The following is a 12,258-nucleotide window of genomic DNA, read 5'->3' as shown; positions in this document are numbered from 1 at the left end:
CCAACATCTGTCACAATAAAACATTTTGCTGGATGATAAATTGTCCCAGAAGTTATCTTAATGAACTATAATACTGTTATTTTGAGACTATTTTAAGCAATAAAATGGTAATAATGGCAAAATGATGCAAGAACACATTATCAAAGATTAATAAACTTTAAATTCTAATGAATATTTAACACTGGAAGTGGAAAACATTTTAAATATCCAAATAAATTATGATGAAGTCTCTGCATGATGTATCGTTTTTCTCTTTCTACCAAAAACTGGATGAAAAAAGTCTCCAGTCTTTTGTTTTGCTTCTTTTGTGAACAGAAACTTCATAATTCATTTTATTTGTTGTTTCTGTTGTTTGTTTATTTTGGATATTTTAAATGTCTTCCAGTTCCGGTGTTAAATGTTCACCAGAATTTAAAGTTTATTGATTTTGAGAATGTGTTCTTGGTTTATTATGACGGTACAACCATCATCATTTATCGCAACAACTCCTGGGACTATTTATTATCCGGCAACATGTGTTATCATTATCGTACTTGCTGAGGCGAAGTGACATTAAACCCGGTCTCTGTTCTGCTCTGACTTTCAGGCCATCGAGGACGGGAACTTGGAGGAGATGGAGGAGGAAATCCGCTTGAAGAAGCGTAAACGCAAACGGCGCCAGGACAAAGACTCGTCCAGCAGAGACGACGGCGGCATGAAGGCCAAGAAGAGGCGAGGGCGACCGCCGGCCGAGAAGCTCTCGCCCAACCCGCCCAAAGTCACCAAGCAGATGAACACCATCATCGACACAGTCATCAACTACAGGGACGGGTACGGTAGAGCTGCTCCGCTTTAAACACAACCCAGAGACATGGACACGTTATTTAGACCACATTGTAGTCTCTGCACCACCAGCAAATTCAATCCAAACAAATGCTAATATACCCAGACTGACGGACCGGTTATTGGACCACAGATTGTCCCAGTAATTAAACGATTGCAATAAATGGAGCTGAAAAAACCCGATTACGATTTGGCCTGTCATGACAACTAATGTCGCTGGACAATCAGTTGTCCATCCATCCATCCATTTTCTAACACCCTTGTCCCTCGTGGGGTCAGGAGATGCTGCTTCCTCTCCAGCTAACATTCCGGATGGGAGGCGGGGTCACCTGGACAGGTGACCCGTCCAGGTGACCCGTCTGTCACAGGGCAACACAGAGACAGACAGGACAAACAACCATGTACACACACACAACTAAGGAGAATTTAGAGAAACCAATTAACCTGACAGTCATGTTTCTGGACTGATGTTTGGTTCTGGTTCTGGATGCAGACCAGAACCAGAACCAGAAGACCTGAGAGATCTGGAAGGTTGATACAACAGCTGCAGATCTTTAAGCCATTCAGTGATTTATAAACTAACAACAGTATCTTAAAGTCTTTTCTCTTATTGGAAGGATGTTGGAACTGGGTGGTGTCTCTATCTTCCTGGTTTTAGCCAGAACTCCAGCAGCAGCATCTGGATCAGCTGATTAATGTTTTTAGTCAGACATGTGAAGACGCTGTTGCAATAATCAATGCAGCTAAAGATAAACGCATGGATGAGTTTCTCTAGATCGCGCTGAGACATCAGTCCTCTAATCCTGGAGATGTTCTTCAGGTGATAGAAGGCCGACTTTGTGACTGTCTTAATGTGGTTCTGAAGGTTCAGGTCAGAGGTCATCACTACTCCCAGGTTTCACCCAGGTTGATAGTTTCTTGCTGTAATAACTGAAAAAGGAGAAAACATCCGTTGTGTGGATGAAAAGACCTTCTTGTTGTCAGGTTAGAACAGGAAACCGGGTCCGAGACGATAGGAAGGTTCAGAATCTGAAGCCAAAATGGTTCTGGAAGGACTCGTATAAAGGACATGACATTTTTAATCACCGTCCTCCATGTCGGCGCTACGCCACGCCGCCGCTGGTTCTGCTGTGCTGGCTCCACGTCGGAGGATGTGGTCCAACCCGTTTGGTTCGAGTTTGTCGCCAATGAGCAGAACGAAAAAAGGCGAGCCAGGTGTGTGTGTGTGTGTGCGTGCGAGCGTGTACAGCGATGTCGGTTACTGCCCATATAGAAAACACTGATTACACTGATTGTGCATTGAGCTGTGTGAATGGTCAGAATGCCTCTGGAGGAAGAGGAGGAAACCCACTAAGCTACTGATTAAGCATTGAAATACGACGCCTGCAAAGAAATATATTTCTGTAAAGTAGCCAGAGGTTTTCTCACAGAACTAATGTCTCAAACTCTGCAGCAAAACCCTTTCTTAAGAAAATAAAAGTATAAATTTGGATATGACAACATTTTTATTTGAAGAAAATGACCAACAAATGTTTGAAAAGTCATCAGGCCATCAGTTTGTGTTGCTACATGTAGCTGGAAAGGTGAAAACTGTTTATGTTGATTTTAAAGGGCCAGTATTATGTAAAATCTTTCTCTTTTTTGCTGTACATCACGTTTTAATGTTATTCATCAAAAACAAACCTGGATGTGATGCCGAGGGAACCGCAATACATTGTTTTCTGTTTTAAGTCTTCATTAATAATCCATTTTCAGACGCATCCTGGGAGAACCTGATAAGATTCAGTCGTAATAAAACCGATCGGCCCACACTGGGATTCTTTCACATTCATTCAGTAAAGGATGAATCGTTTTCCTTGAATACGTCTCGTTTCGACCCTTCGCCGCTTTAATGGCGGCCGAATTTTCATTCAGGCAGCAGCAGAAAAACCAGGCAGCGAGATGCTGCTTCGGCCCTGAGCTGATTAACAGCATCTCGCTCCTCCGCTCCTCCTATTATCCTGATTGTAGACTTTAATTAGTGCCTCTACAAAAAAAAATCTTTACCTATAGGAAGTAAAAAATCCGTTTTCATGCAGGCTGATGCTGTAGTAATGTTCAGGTTTTTACTTTTAGCTGGAAAGCCACTCGAATATGATTAAACTGGGTATTTTTTATGAATCCAAAAGTCAAATTCCTTCCTCTGTCTGTCGTCAATCGTTGTTCTCAAAGCAAATGTTGGTCCTGTCACAATAACAAAGAAATGAAAGGGACAGTTGAGACCAAAGCTCCAGACTGAAGACTTTTGTCTTTTCTCATCCAAATAAATAAATAAAACAACCCCCATGTCCAAACTGTGAGAAACGGTAAAAAATAAAACTCTTATGCCTGTAGCCTGGTAACAAAGCTTCATTTCCTCTCTACAACACATGAATGTTTGTCAGCGTGGAAATCTGAGCAGATAAAGAGCCGCCACACCTTCAGAGAACTGATCTGGGATCAGTCGTTTTCCTGATCTCACATCAGGAGCCGTAAATAAACAAACCAAGCAGCTCCGAGGTTTCTAGGAATTGCAATCATTCATGGTGCCGTCACACTGCGAGGCAGACATCTGAAGGTACGTTTCCTGACTCCACATCCAGGGAACTTCACAGATTATATCAGACTACGGAGTTGGGCGAAATTTGAGTCTCCTGAGGCGTTGAGATTATATATCTTTAACCTTGTTAAGATTAGAGATGCAATAAACATTTTGGTTTCTATCTAATTAGAAAACAAAGAGATTAAAGCAGAATATGAATAAATACATAAACTAAAAATATCATTTTTATAACTACAGGACTACATGTCAAAGTTTTTATTAAAAATATTATGTGTTGCCATTTTATTGCACAATATGCCTGTGCAATAAATATTGCAATAAATATTGCAATATTTAGGTTGTTACCTTTAACAGTAAAAACTGTTAAAGGTAACGGTTTAACAAAAGAAGCTTGACTTCCTGATTTAACGCCTTGAAATTGGGCCCCTGTCTCTTTAAGAAGCTCCTGCTCTTTCTGAAACTCCGCCTTCAGGAAGTCATCGCAACATGGCTCCTTTTTTTAACCCTTTAGCTACGTTTTTACCAGCTTTGCTCTGAGAAGTAGGTCCTACGATGAGCTCAGCTGATCCACCAGGTGTTTGCTAATTGCTGCTGGCTAGTCTGAAGGAGCTGAGTGGGGGAGGAGCTGCGCCTCAGAGGCGGAGCTAAGTCCACCCAGTCGTTTTGCCCAGCTGAATGCCAAAAGACTTTGTAAACAAGCATGAAACGGTCAACATCAGAATAACATTAGAGCATGATGCAACACTCAAAAAGTCGATTTTACGTTACAGGTGGGGAGCATGATCTATTTCCAGGCACATTACTTGATTTGTAGCACAATCAAGTAACTATTTTACCTTCAAATGTTAAAAAATGCTTTATATGTAAATATATATGCGACAGCAGTGAAGGAAAGATCTGAAGCCTGTCTGTCATTTTGGCAGGTTGCCGTTTATCCACCTTGCGCAGACATTTTCAACGTTACACACACAGTGCATCACAGAGGTACCGCATTTTCCGCACTGTAAGGCGCATAGAATAGATGCTTCAGTTCGGGTTGCCAATTTGTTCCGTACTCTATTATTACACATCTACATTTGTAAAGAAATGGTCCCCGAGTGCTTTATATAGTAGTCTGCCCCAGTCGTTGTTTCACTCACGGTGTTGCGATATTGTGCCCAACTGCTTTCTGGGTAACAGACCAACCGACACGCTGCCGCCGCAGTCTCTGTCTCTCTTCCCCCGCCTCCCTTTCCCCCCTGGCTTTAAATGTATTATCAAACTTTATTAACAAACCAGCGTTCTGACAACTATCCCAGCATGCACCGCGCGCTTCTTCTTCTACGGGGGAAAATGAAGTCGGTGGCTGCTTACCGTAGCTGCTAGACCTGTTGTGGCTCAATATTGGTCTATATATAAGGCGCACTGTCGGCTTTTGAGGAAATTGAAGGTTTTTAAGGTGCCTTATAGTGCAGAAAATACGGTAATAAAACCAGAACATATTTTTAAATCCCATCACTGACTAGAATGCTGTGGCATCTGCAAACAAAGCGTCGGCCAAAACTCCTCCGGAGAGATGAAAGAGACTTACCACCAGTGATGGAAGTTCTTGCTCTTTCTCACATTAAAAAGAAAATCTTCAAGGAAAAACTTTGTTTTGCTGCATTGTGACACTTTCTGATGGTGGGCTTCTGTAAAACGCTCATTTCAGCAAACATCCAAACGCAGCAGCAGAGAGTTCACTCGACTAACAGATTGTCATTAACAAGATTAAAGGCAAACCCTCCTACACCACCGTTTTATTAGCCGTATTATCCAACCGTTTCTCAAATCATCCAGGACAAAACACGAGAAGACATCTGCTTAAAGTGGATGAAAGAGTTGCTGGTTTGTTTTTCCCTTTTTTTTTTTATTCTGATCCCATCTGGGCTGTTGAAGTTGTGATTAAAGTCAAAAACTCCGGTCCATTTTTTTTTAAGATCGTGTCAAATTTAGTAAAAGTAATAATTCAGCTGGTTGTAAACACGACAACAGGAAGCCTCCTGGCACAACCCGCCAGTGAAGCGGTCATCTGAGCGCTTCGAAGCAGATGGTTCAGATTTGGAGCTGCTTGTGTTGTTGGCATTGAAAACTTGTGGGAGAAAACATTTCTGACAGAAGTAATCAAGTGTGTCTGTTTACAAGATGAATGCAGAAGAGGAAACTCCGACGCATACTTCTGCCGACTAAAATCTGTTCCCCCTCTTTTCCTTCTCTGGGGAAACTTCAGGTAGTAAACAACCTCGGTGATCTTTGCTTGTACATGTAGCTGGAAAATAAATATTCATGGGTTCCAGCATGTAGGTCTTGGTTTTACAGCCTTTTAATTCAACTTTAATAAATGTAGATGTCTGCTAGATGAACAGCACTGAGCTTATTAAAAATTAAAGGTACAAACTGCGAATATGTTTTTCCTTTAAACTTCATGAAACAGGGACTCTTCTTATTAGCTGCTAATTACAAAACTATCTGAATCGCGTCAGTGAAATCTGATCATTAATACATACTTTTATATTTCTCTCCTCCATAAATTGTCTCGAGTTTTTATTCTCTTTGCATTTGTGGGTCATAATCGTCTCTCTGGTCTTCATGACGGCTCAGTTTTACACGCTGATCCACTTTTCTTCATTTCAGCAAAACAAAGCTGATTTTTTTCCACATTATTCTGGGTTTGGTCATTAATCAATCAGTCCAGTTAATTTATGTAGCATATTTCAGCAGCAAGGCAGTTCAAAGTGCTTTACATCATAAAAGCACAAAAATAAAATGTCATAAAACCGTCATACAGTCAGTCAACAACGAGAAACCAGTAATAAATGTTGCATTTTGACGAAATCATTAATACACATCAAAATGTTGGTCAATGTTTCCCTTTCAACAGGAACTGTAAAAACATGGGCTTTTAGTCTAGATGTAAAGGAACTCAGTGTTTCGGCTGTTTTGCAGTTTTCTGAATGTTTGTAAGCTGAATGCTGCTTCTCCTCGTTTGGTTCTGGTTCTGGATGCAGAGCAGAACCAGAACCAGCAGCAGATCTTTAATGTGTCGTGGTGCTGAGCCGTTCAGAGGCTTATAAACTAACAACAGCGTTTCCTCTGAGCTGTGGATCCCAGTTCTGACGTTTCTTTTCTGTTTCCAGGTCAGGCAGGCAGCTGAGCGAGGTGTTTGTCCAGCTGCCGTCCAGGAAGGAACTGCCAGAATATTACGAGCTGATCAGAAAACCCGTCGACTTCAAGAAGATCAAGGTTTGCTGAGTGGCATCAGATAAGCTTTTGTTTAATCTCCACCTGCCCTGTGAAATGTTAAATATCTCTGTGGGTTTTGGGGGATTGGATGTTTCTGAATAATCTTCCTGAGGTTGGGAAGTTTTACAGCAGCTTTGGTCGTAATTATTTGTAGGTTTAATCTCCATTGATGTGAGAAAATTCAGGCCCTTCATCGTGATTGTAGATAACCGAGTCTTAAACAAACGTAACACTTTTTGTTGCTGGTAACAGGAGCGTGTGAGAAACCATAAATACCGAAGTTTGAGCGACCTGGAGAAGGACGTGATGCTTCTGTGTCAGAACGCTCAGACCTTCAACCTGGAGGGATCGCAGGTACCAAACGGCTTTTCTCTGATCGACCCTTCACCTCCTCGTGTTCTGATTAGCTCTGCAGCTCTTTCCTCTGAACATTCATAGCTCAGTGTTTCCTTTAGTCTTTCTGTTGGTCGGTCTGTCTGTGGCAAAGTGCTGCATCTTTTTGACACTTTACTACTTTCTGGTTCTTTATAATTTCTGCTGCATATTGTCTTCTGGACCAAAAAATGCCTCATGTTAACCCATTTTGTCTTATTTTTTTACTTTTGTACAGTTGTTATGATGTGTAACCGTGGCAACGAAGCATTTTTAAATGTTTTTTGTACTGAAAGCAGCTGATTAGCATTTCAAATTTGTCTAAATAGATATTTTGAATAAGAAAATAAACATTTTATTGTCTCAAATGAGACAAAGCAGCAGAATTTGGTGAAGCTAAAACTACCTGCTGAGTTTTTTATATCTTAAATAAAACGTGTTTGTATTTTTGAACAGTTTTGGCTGAATTGCTGCTCTGAATATGTTGTTCTTTCTTTTTTTTTTTTTTTTGAGTTTATCTACTCCGGTTGACAATAATCGATTAATCTGATTAATCGTTTCACACATGCAGTTTGTGTTTGTTATTTAATAAGATGGAGGGACAAATGTTTCTCTTCCCAAAATGCATTTTAACAGCTTAAAATTCACCGTTCATAGCTGAACAGGCCTTCTGTCTGCCTGCCTTTGCAGAGAAACGGCCGCTGCTGCCGCTTTAAATAATCGTCCTGACCTTCAGCTCAAAGTCGTTTTTATGTGTTTAATAACAGATATACGAGGACTCCATTGTTCTCCAGTCTGTTTTCAAGAGCGCCAGACAGAAGATCGCCAAGGACGAAGACAGCGAGGATGACAGCGATGAGGATGATGACGACGACTATGACTCAGAGGCCGAAGGTGAAACACAGACTTTAAAACACGCACGTATATTAGAACGTATTCAGATCTGCCTTGTTGAAAAGTTACTTGTAAGTTAGTTTTATTTCAAGTGCACTAAGATATTTGCACTAGACTAGTTGTAAATACTTGGTAGGATTTTGTGTTTTTGCAGTGCAGGAAGTCGTTGCAGCTCGGATGCGATGCTTAACCCGGTTCTGTTCTCCGACTTTTGTTCAGCCAAGTCTGTGCGGGTGAAGATCAAGCTGGGTCGGGACGGACGCAGCCACGACAAAGGCAAGAAGAGGCAAAGCCGCGGAAAGGCCAAGCCGGTGGTGAGCGACGACGACAGCGACGACGACCTGGACGACAACGTAGGTTCACGTCCAACAGGGATTACGGCAGAACTGTCCACCTTCAGAACGTTTTCATCTCCAGCTCTGCTACATTTCTTGTTATCGGAGGTTTAAATGTCTCTCTACCAGCTGAGGTCATCTGCTGCTCTAACAGCAGGTCACGCAAAAATCTATACTTCAGCTAAAAAGAAGGTCAGAGGTCATTCAGTGTCATTTATATGAACTTTAGGTCAAAAGACAAACCAGGAAATGGAAAAAGGATGTCTGAGGCTAACACCGGTTCCGATGTTAAACCAGACGTTTCCGTCGCTGAGCCTCGCTGTTTTCATCCAGCAGAAAGCGCTAGCGGTTAGCTTCTGTAGCGGTTAGCTTCTGGAAGCTAGCCGCTAGCGCTGGTGACGGCACTGATCCCGAACGAAAACCTGGCAGGATTTCTGACCTTTTCCAGAGCTCCTCCTCTGACGTCCAGCTGAAAGTGGGAACATAAACGGCGCTCGCTCTCCTCTGCTTTCTGACCGCCGTCTCTCTCTCCTCCTGCAGGATCAGTCGGATAAAAGCAAAAGCGACGACGACTGAGGAGGACCAGCAGCAGCTGCAGCGGCGTGAGGATGTTGAGCTTGAAAAAAAGAACAATATCTTCATTTTCTGTCCAGCTTCATGCTGTTTTTGTTTGTGGTGCGTTTTATCTTCTCTGCCATCAACTTTAAGATATATTAATAATCAATCAGTAACTTACAGCAATACCAATCAGCTCATTATCTTGTTTTTTAGAGTTTTCTAGAATATTTTTATGTCTGGCACAGAAGAAATTCTATATCAAAAACAAAGACGCACATTTGGTCATTTTATGAATTCATCTTAAAGTATATGAATATTCCCCACATTAATATAAGACAAATGATTTGATATATTAGTGAAAGTTTGTTTTCAGGTTCATGGGGAGGAAAAAGTTTCAGGTTTTCTTTTTTCTTTTTCTATATTTTGGTGCTTAAAATGGCAAAAATTTAAAATGAAAAAAGTAAAATTTTCCCCAAATGCAGCCACTGAAACCGGGATTTTTATTTTTCAGGTAAATATCAAATATCTGTTAATTGTTTAGGATTACGCAGTAGATTAATGTTTTAATTGTTTTGGAAAGTCAATAATATTGATAATTATAGTTAAAATACATTTCAGCTCCCATTGTGTCTAAAAACATTTAATTTGACGTCAAAATTAATAATTTTTAATTATATTCTTGCTTGGTTATTATATTCTAAAAGGATTTAATCAGCTTCAAAGCAGATTTTAGTTACTTTTACTGTTTCTTTATTTAGAAAATCTGCTACATTGAGCTGAAAGTATTTACCCCCTTTACAGATTCTTATTTTTTTTTTGTTTTAGTTTTTTGTCACATTAAATATTTCAGATCAAAATACGTTTAATGATAAAAAAAAATAACCTGAGTGAATAAAAAACGATGCAAACGTCACAATGACTCTTGTTTTCAGGATTGTTTTAATACGATCATAGTCTGATTTAAGTCAAGGCTTTGACTAGACCGCTCCAAAAACAAGAATAAATGATTAGTTTTTGTCTTTATTTCCAGCCGTTCAGCAATTTGCTTTTGAGAACAAATGTTCTCCTCTGGGATTTTCTGACCAGCCCCTCAGCATGACGCCACCTCCACCATGTCTGACGTTGTTTTCTTTCCACCCTGTTGGTTTCACACCAGGTCGAACTAAAAGCTCACACTCTCCAAAGTAACTCCACAGAAATGTTTCCTTTTCAGCAGCATCAATAAGATCTTTGTTTTAAATATTGTTTTTTTTAAAAAAAGCATCTTTAATTTCTTCGTTTTTTCTTATAAGCTGTTTGTCTACAGATGAATTATTAATGAATTCATGACGTTTTGTCTCACCTGCGTTTCTTTGGGACATTTCTGCCTCCTTCCTGCAGTCAGAAAGGCGCCATTTAAGAGATTCCAACAATAATAATCGATAAAACTGATCTGAAGAATACAGAACAAGTGATTAATGTTTTAATAAAGATCTGTTTGTGTTTCACAGAGCTCTAGATCGGAGTTTTAACAAACGGTTTTCTATTTACTCTGGTTATTTTCATCCATTTTCACAACATTATAAGTATTTTACTTCACTACTCTGGCTAAGATGTGACATTTTTTTTTTTACCTTTCTTGAAAAATTATTAAAATCTGATCTTTAAAATTCCTAAAATAATATAAATCTTTTAATTTAACTCACTGTGGGAGATAAAAATCAGCAATTAAAGCAACAGCCACCTTCAGCGCTGATGTTGGATTTTATTTAGGTAAAAATGGATAAAATAAAATCTTTTTTTTATTTTTTTTTAATCTTTTGACGTACATTTACAGCCACAACCATAAAACCATTTTTAAAGTTGAAACATGAAATGCAAACTGATTTTTTTAATTCTATGAATAAAAACATCGTTACATGTTATTTTATAAGCTCCTCCTGTTATTATATTCTGATAGTTTTAAAAATGTTAAACACTTTTTCCATCTCCTCTCTTCTGTTATTATAAGAAACGTTTGTTTTTTTTTAAATCACTGTATTGCAGCTTTGTGTGGAGACGGTTTGTTTATTTTATTTTATTTTATTTTTTTGCTCCACCATCTTTAAGGAAATGATTCGCCTGTTGCATGAAAACTAAACGGCGTCTCTCTGGTTTTTGAACGGAATAAAAGCCCCTTTTATTACATTCAAAGCAGAATCTGAATGAGCAGAATGTTTTTAAGTGTTTTGATTTGTTCATCTAGTTTGTGTGCCTCGTTCTCCCGCCTCGTTCTGTGTTTGCAGCATGAACTCCTGATGCAGATTTTATCACTTGGGTCCGTGAAACGCTCCGTCAGCGCGGCTTAGTGTTTGCTTTCTTTGCACAGTGTCCTTGTGGTTGTAATCTCATGGCCCCGAGCAAATAAATATTCTTGACTTTCTGCACAAAAAGCTGTGATTTTTTTTTATTACTTTATTGTTTTTATTTGAGGCTTTGTGTGTGTTGGAGGGTGAATTAAGTGATTCAGTTCAAAAGGTGAAGCTCTAAGAGTTTTGGTGTTTTACACTTCAAAAACACAGAATCTTTCCAAGTATTTTCTAATTTTGCAAAACTGCAATGGAAACGCTGTTTTTGCGTCATGCGAGTCACATGAGCAACAACCGGATGTTGCTACTGGTGGAAACCATGAAGAAGACAGGAAGTGGTAGGAGGATCATGTTGTGGCATGTTTTTAGTGACTTGATTTAATTGCGTTTACTATTTAATGGAAACACCACAGTTGTTTGTTTTCTTCAACATTAGCAGAACCTCATAATGGAAACGCAGCAGCTTTTCCCGCTGCTCCCGGCTGAAACCGACACATCGCAGGGCAGCAGCAGAAGAAGAAGAGCCTGGCTCTCCACGGCACATCAAAAACCAGCCTCCTTTTTTTATCCCTGCCATTTTAAACAGAGCTTCTCCAGGCCACTGACCATCATGGCCTCCTTTTCATCCGGCGCTTTGAAGCGCCGAGGTGTTGGTTCAGGCCTGAGCCCGGGAAACGACGGGCAAATTGGATGCTAATCCTCGTCTGAGCAGCCGGGACGTCAGGTGCCAGGGCCCATTCCTGCTCTCCCTCTGTAGCCTTTGTCTTCGCCTCCACCGCCGGGGATCTGTCCCAACTCCAAATAAGATCAGGAATCTTTTTTTTTCGCCTCCTGATGGCTCATGGATTGGGATCTGAAAGGGCCAGGTGTCCCGTGTTGTTAAAGAGTCCGGATTGTCAAAGGTGGGAAGCGGGCGCTATATCGGTGCTAACGCTTGCACAGCTTGAAAGGAAAGCTGGGAGGGGGCTTTGTGTCCCTGCGGATTCCAGGGTTCACTATCAGTTTAACGCATGATCGGGGAAAATCCTCGTGGTTTTTTCTCCTTTCGGATCGGAGGGCAGCTGAGGACGCATCGCACCTGATGTATCCGTTCACACCTGAACTGGAT

At 40.4% G+C, this 12,258-nt stretch overlaps 1 protein-coding gene across 1 annotated transcript in view; it reads left to right on the top strand.

Annotated features, from left to right (window-relative positions):
* smarca2 (SWI/SNF related BAF chromatin remodeling complex subunit ATPase 2) overlaps window positions 1-11,234 on the top strand; it is a 40,776-nt gene extending 29,542 nt beyond the window's left edge. The window contains exons 29-34 of the mRNA XM_008419373.3: window positions 587-810; window positions 6,559-6,664; window positions 6,917-7,018; window positions 7,804-7,930; window positions 8,150-8,283; window positions 8,806-11,234. Coding sequence (XP_008417595.2) covers window positions 587-810; window positions 6,559-6,664; window positions 6,917-7,018; window positions 7,804-7,930; window positions 8,150-8,283; window positions 8,806-8,841 — 729 coding nt within the window. The 3' untranslated portion in view covers window positions 8,842-11,234. The remainder of the gene's footprint in view (window positions 1-586; window positions 811-6,558; window positions 6,665-6,916; window positions 7,019-7,803; window positions 7,931-8,149; window positions 8,284-8,805) is intronic.
* The last annotated feature ends 1,024 nt before the right edge of the window (window positions 11,235-12,258 follow it).

This window comes from Poecilia reticulata, chromosome 9 (genome assembly GCF_904066995.2).
Source record: "Poecilia reticulata chromosome 9, P_reticulata-male-v2, whole genome shotgun sequence".
Lineage (NCBI taxonomy): Eukaryota > Metazoa > Chordata > Actinopteri > Cyprinodontiformes > Poeciliidae > Poecilia > Poecilia reticulata.
Note: the sequence above shows the minus strand (reverse complement) of the source record. Positions and strands in the feature narration are given on the sequence as shown.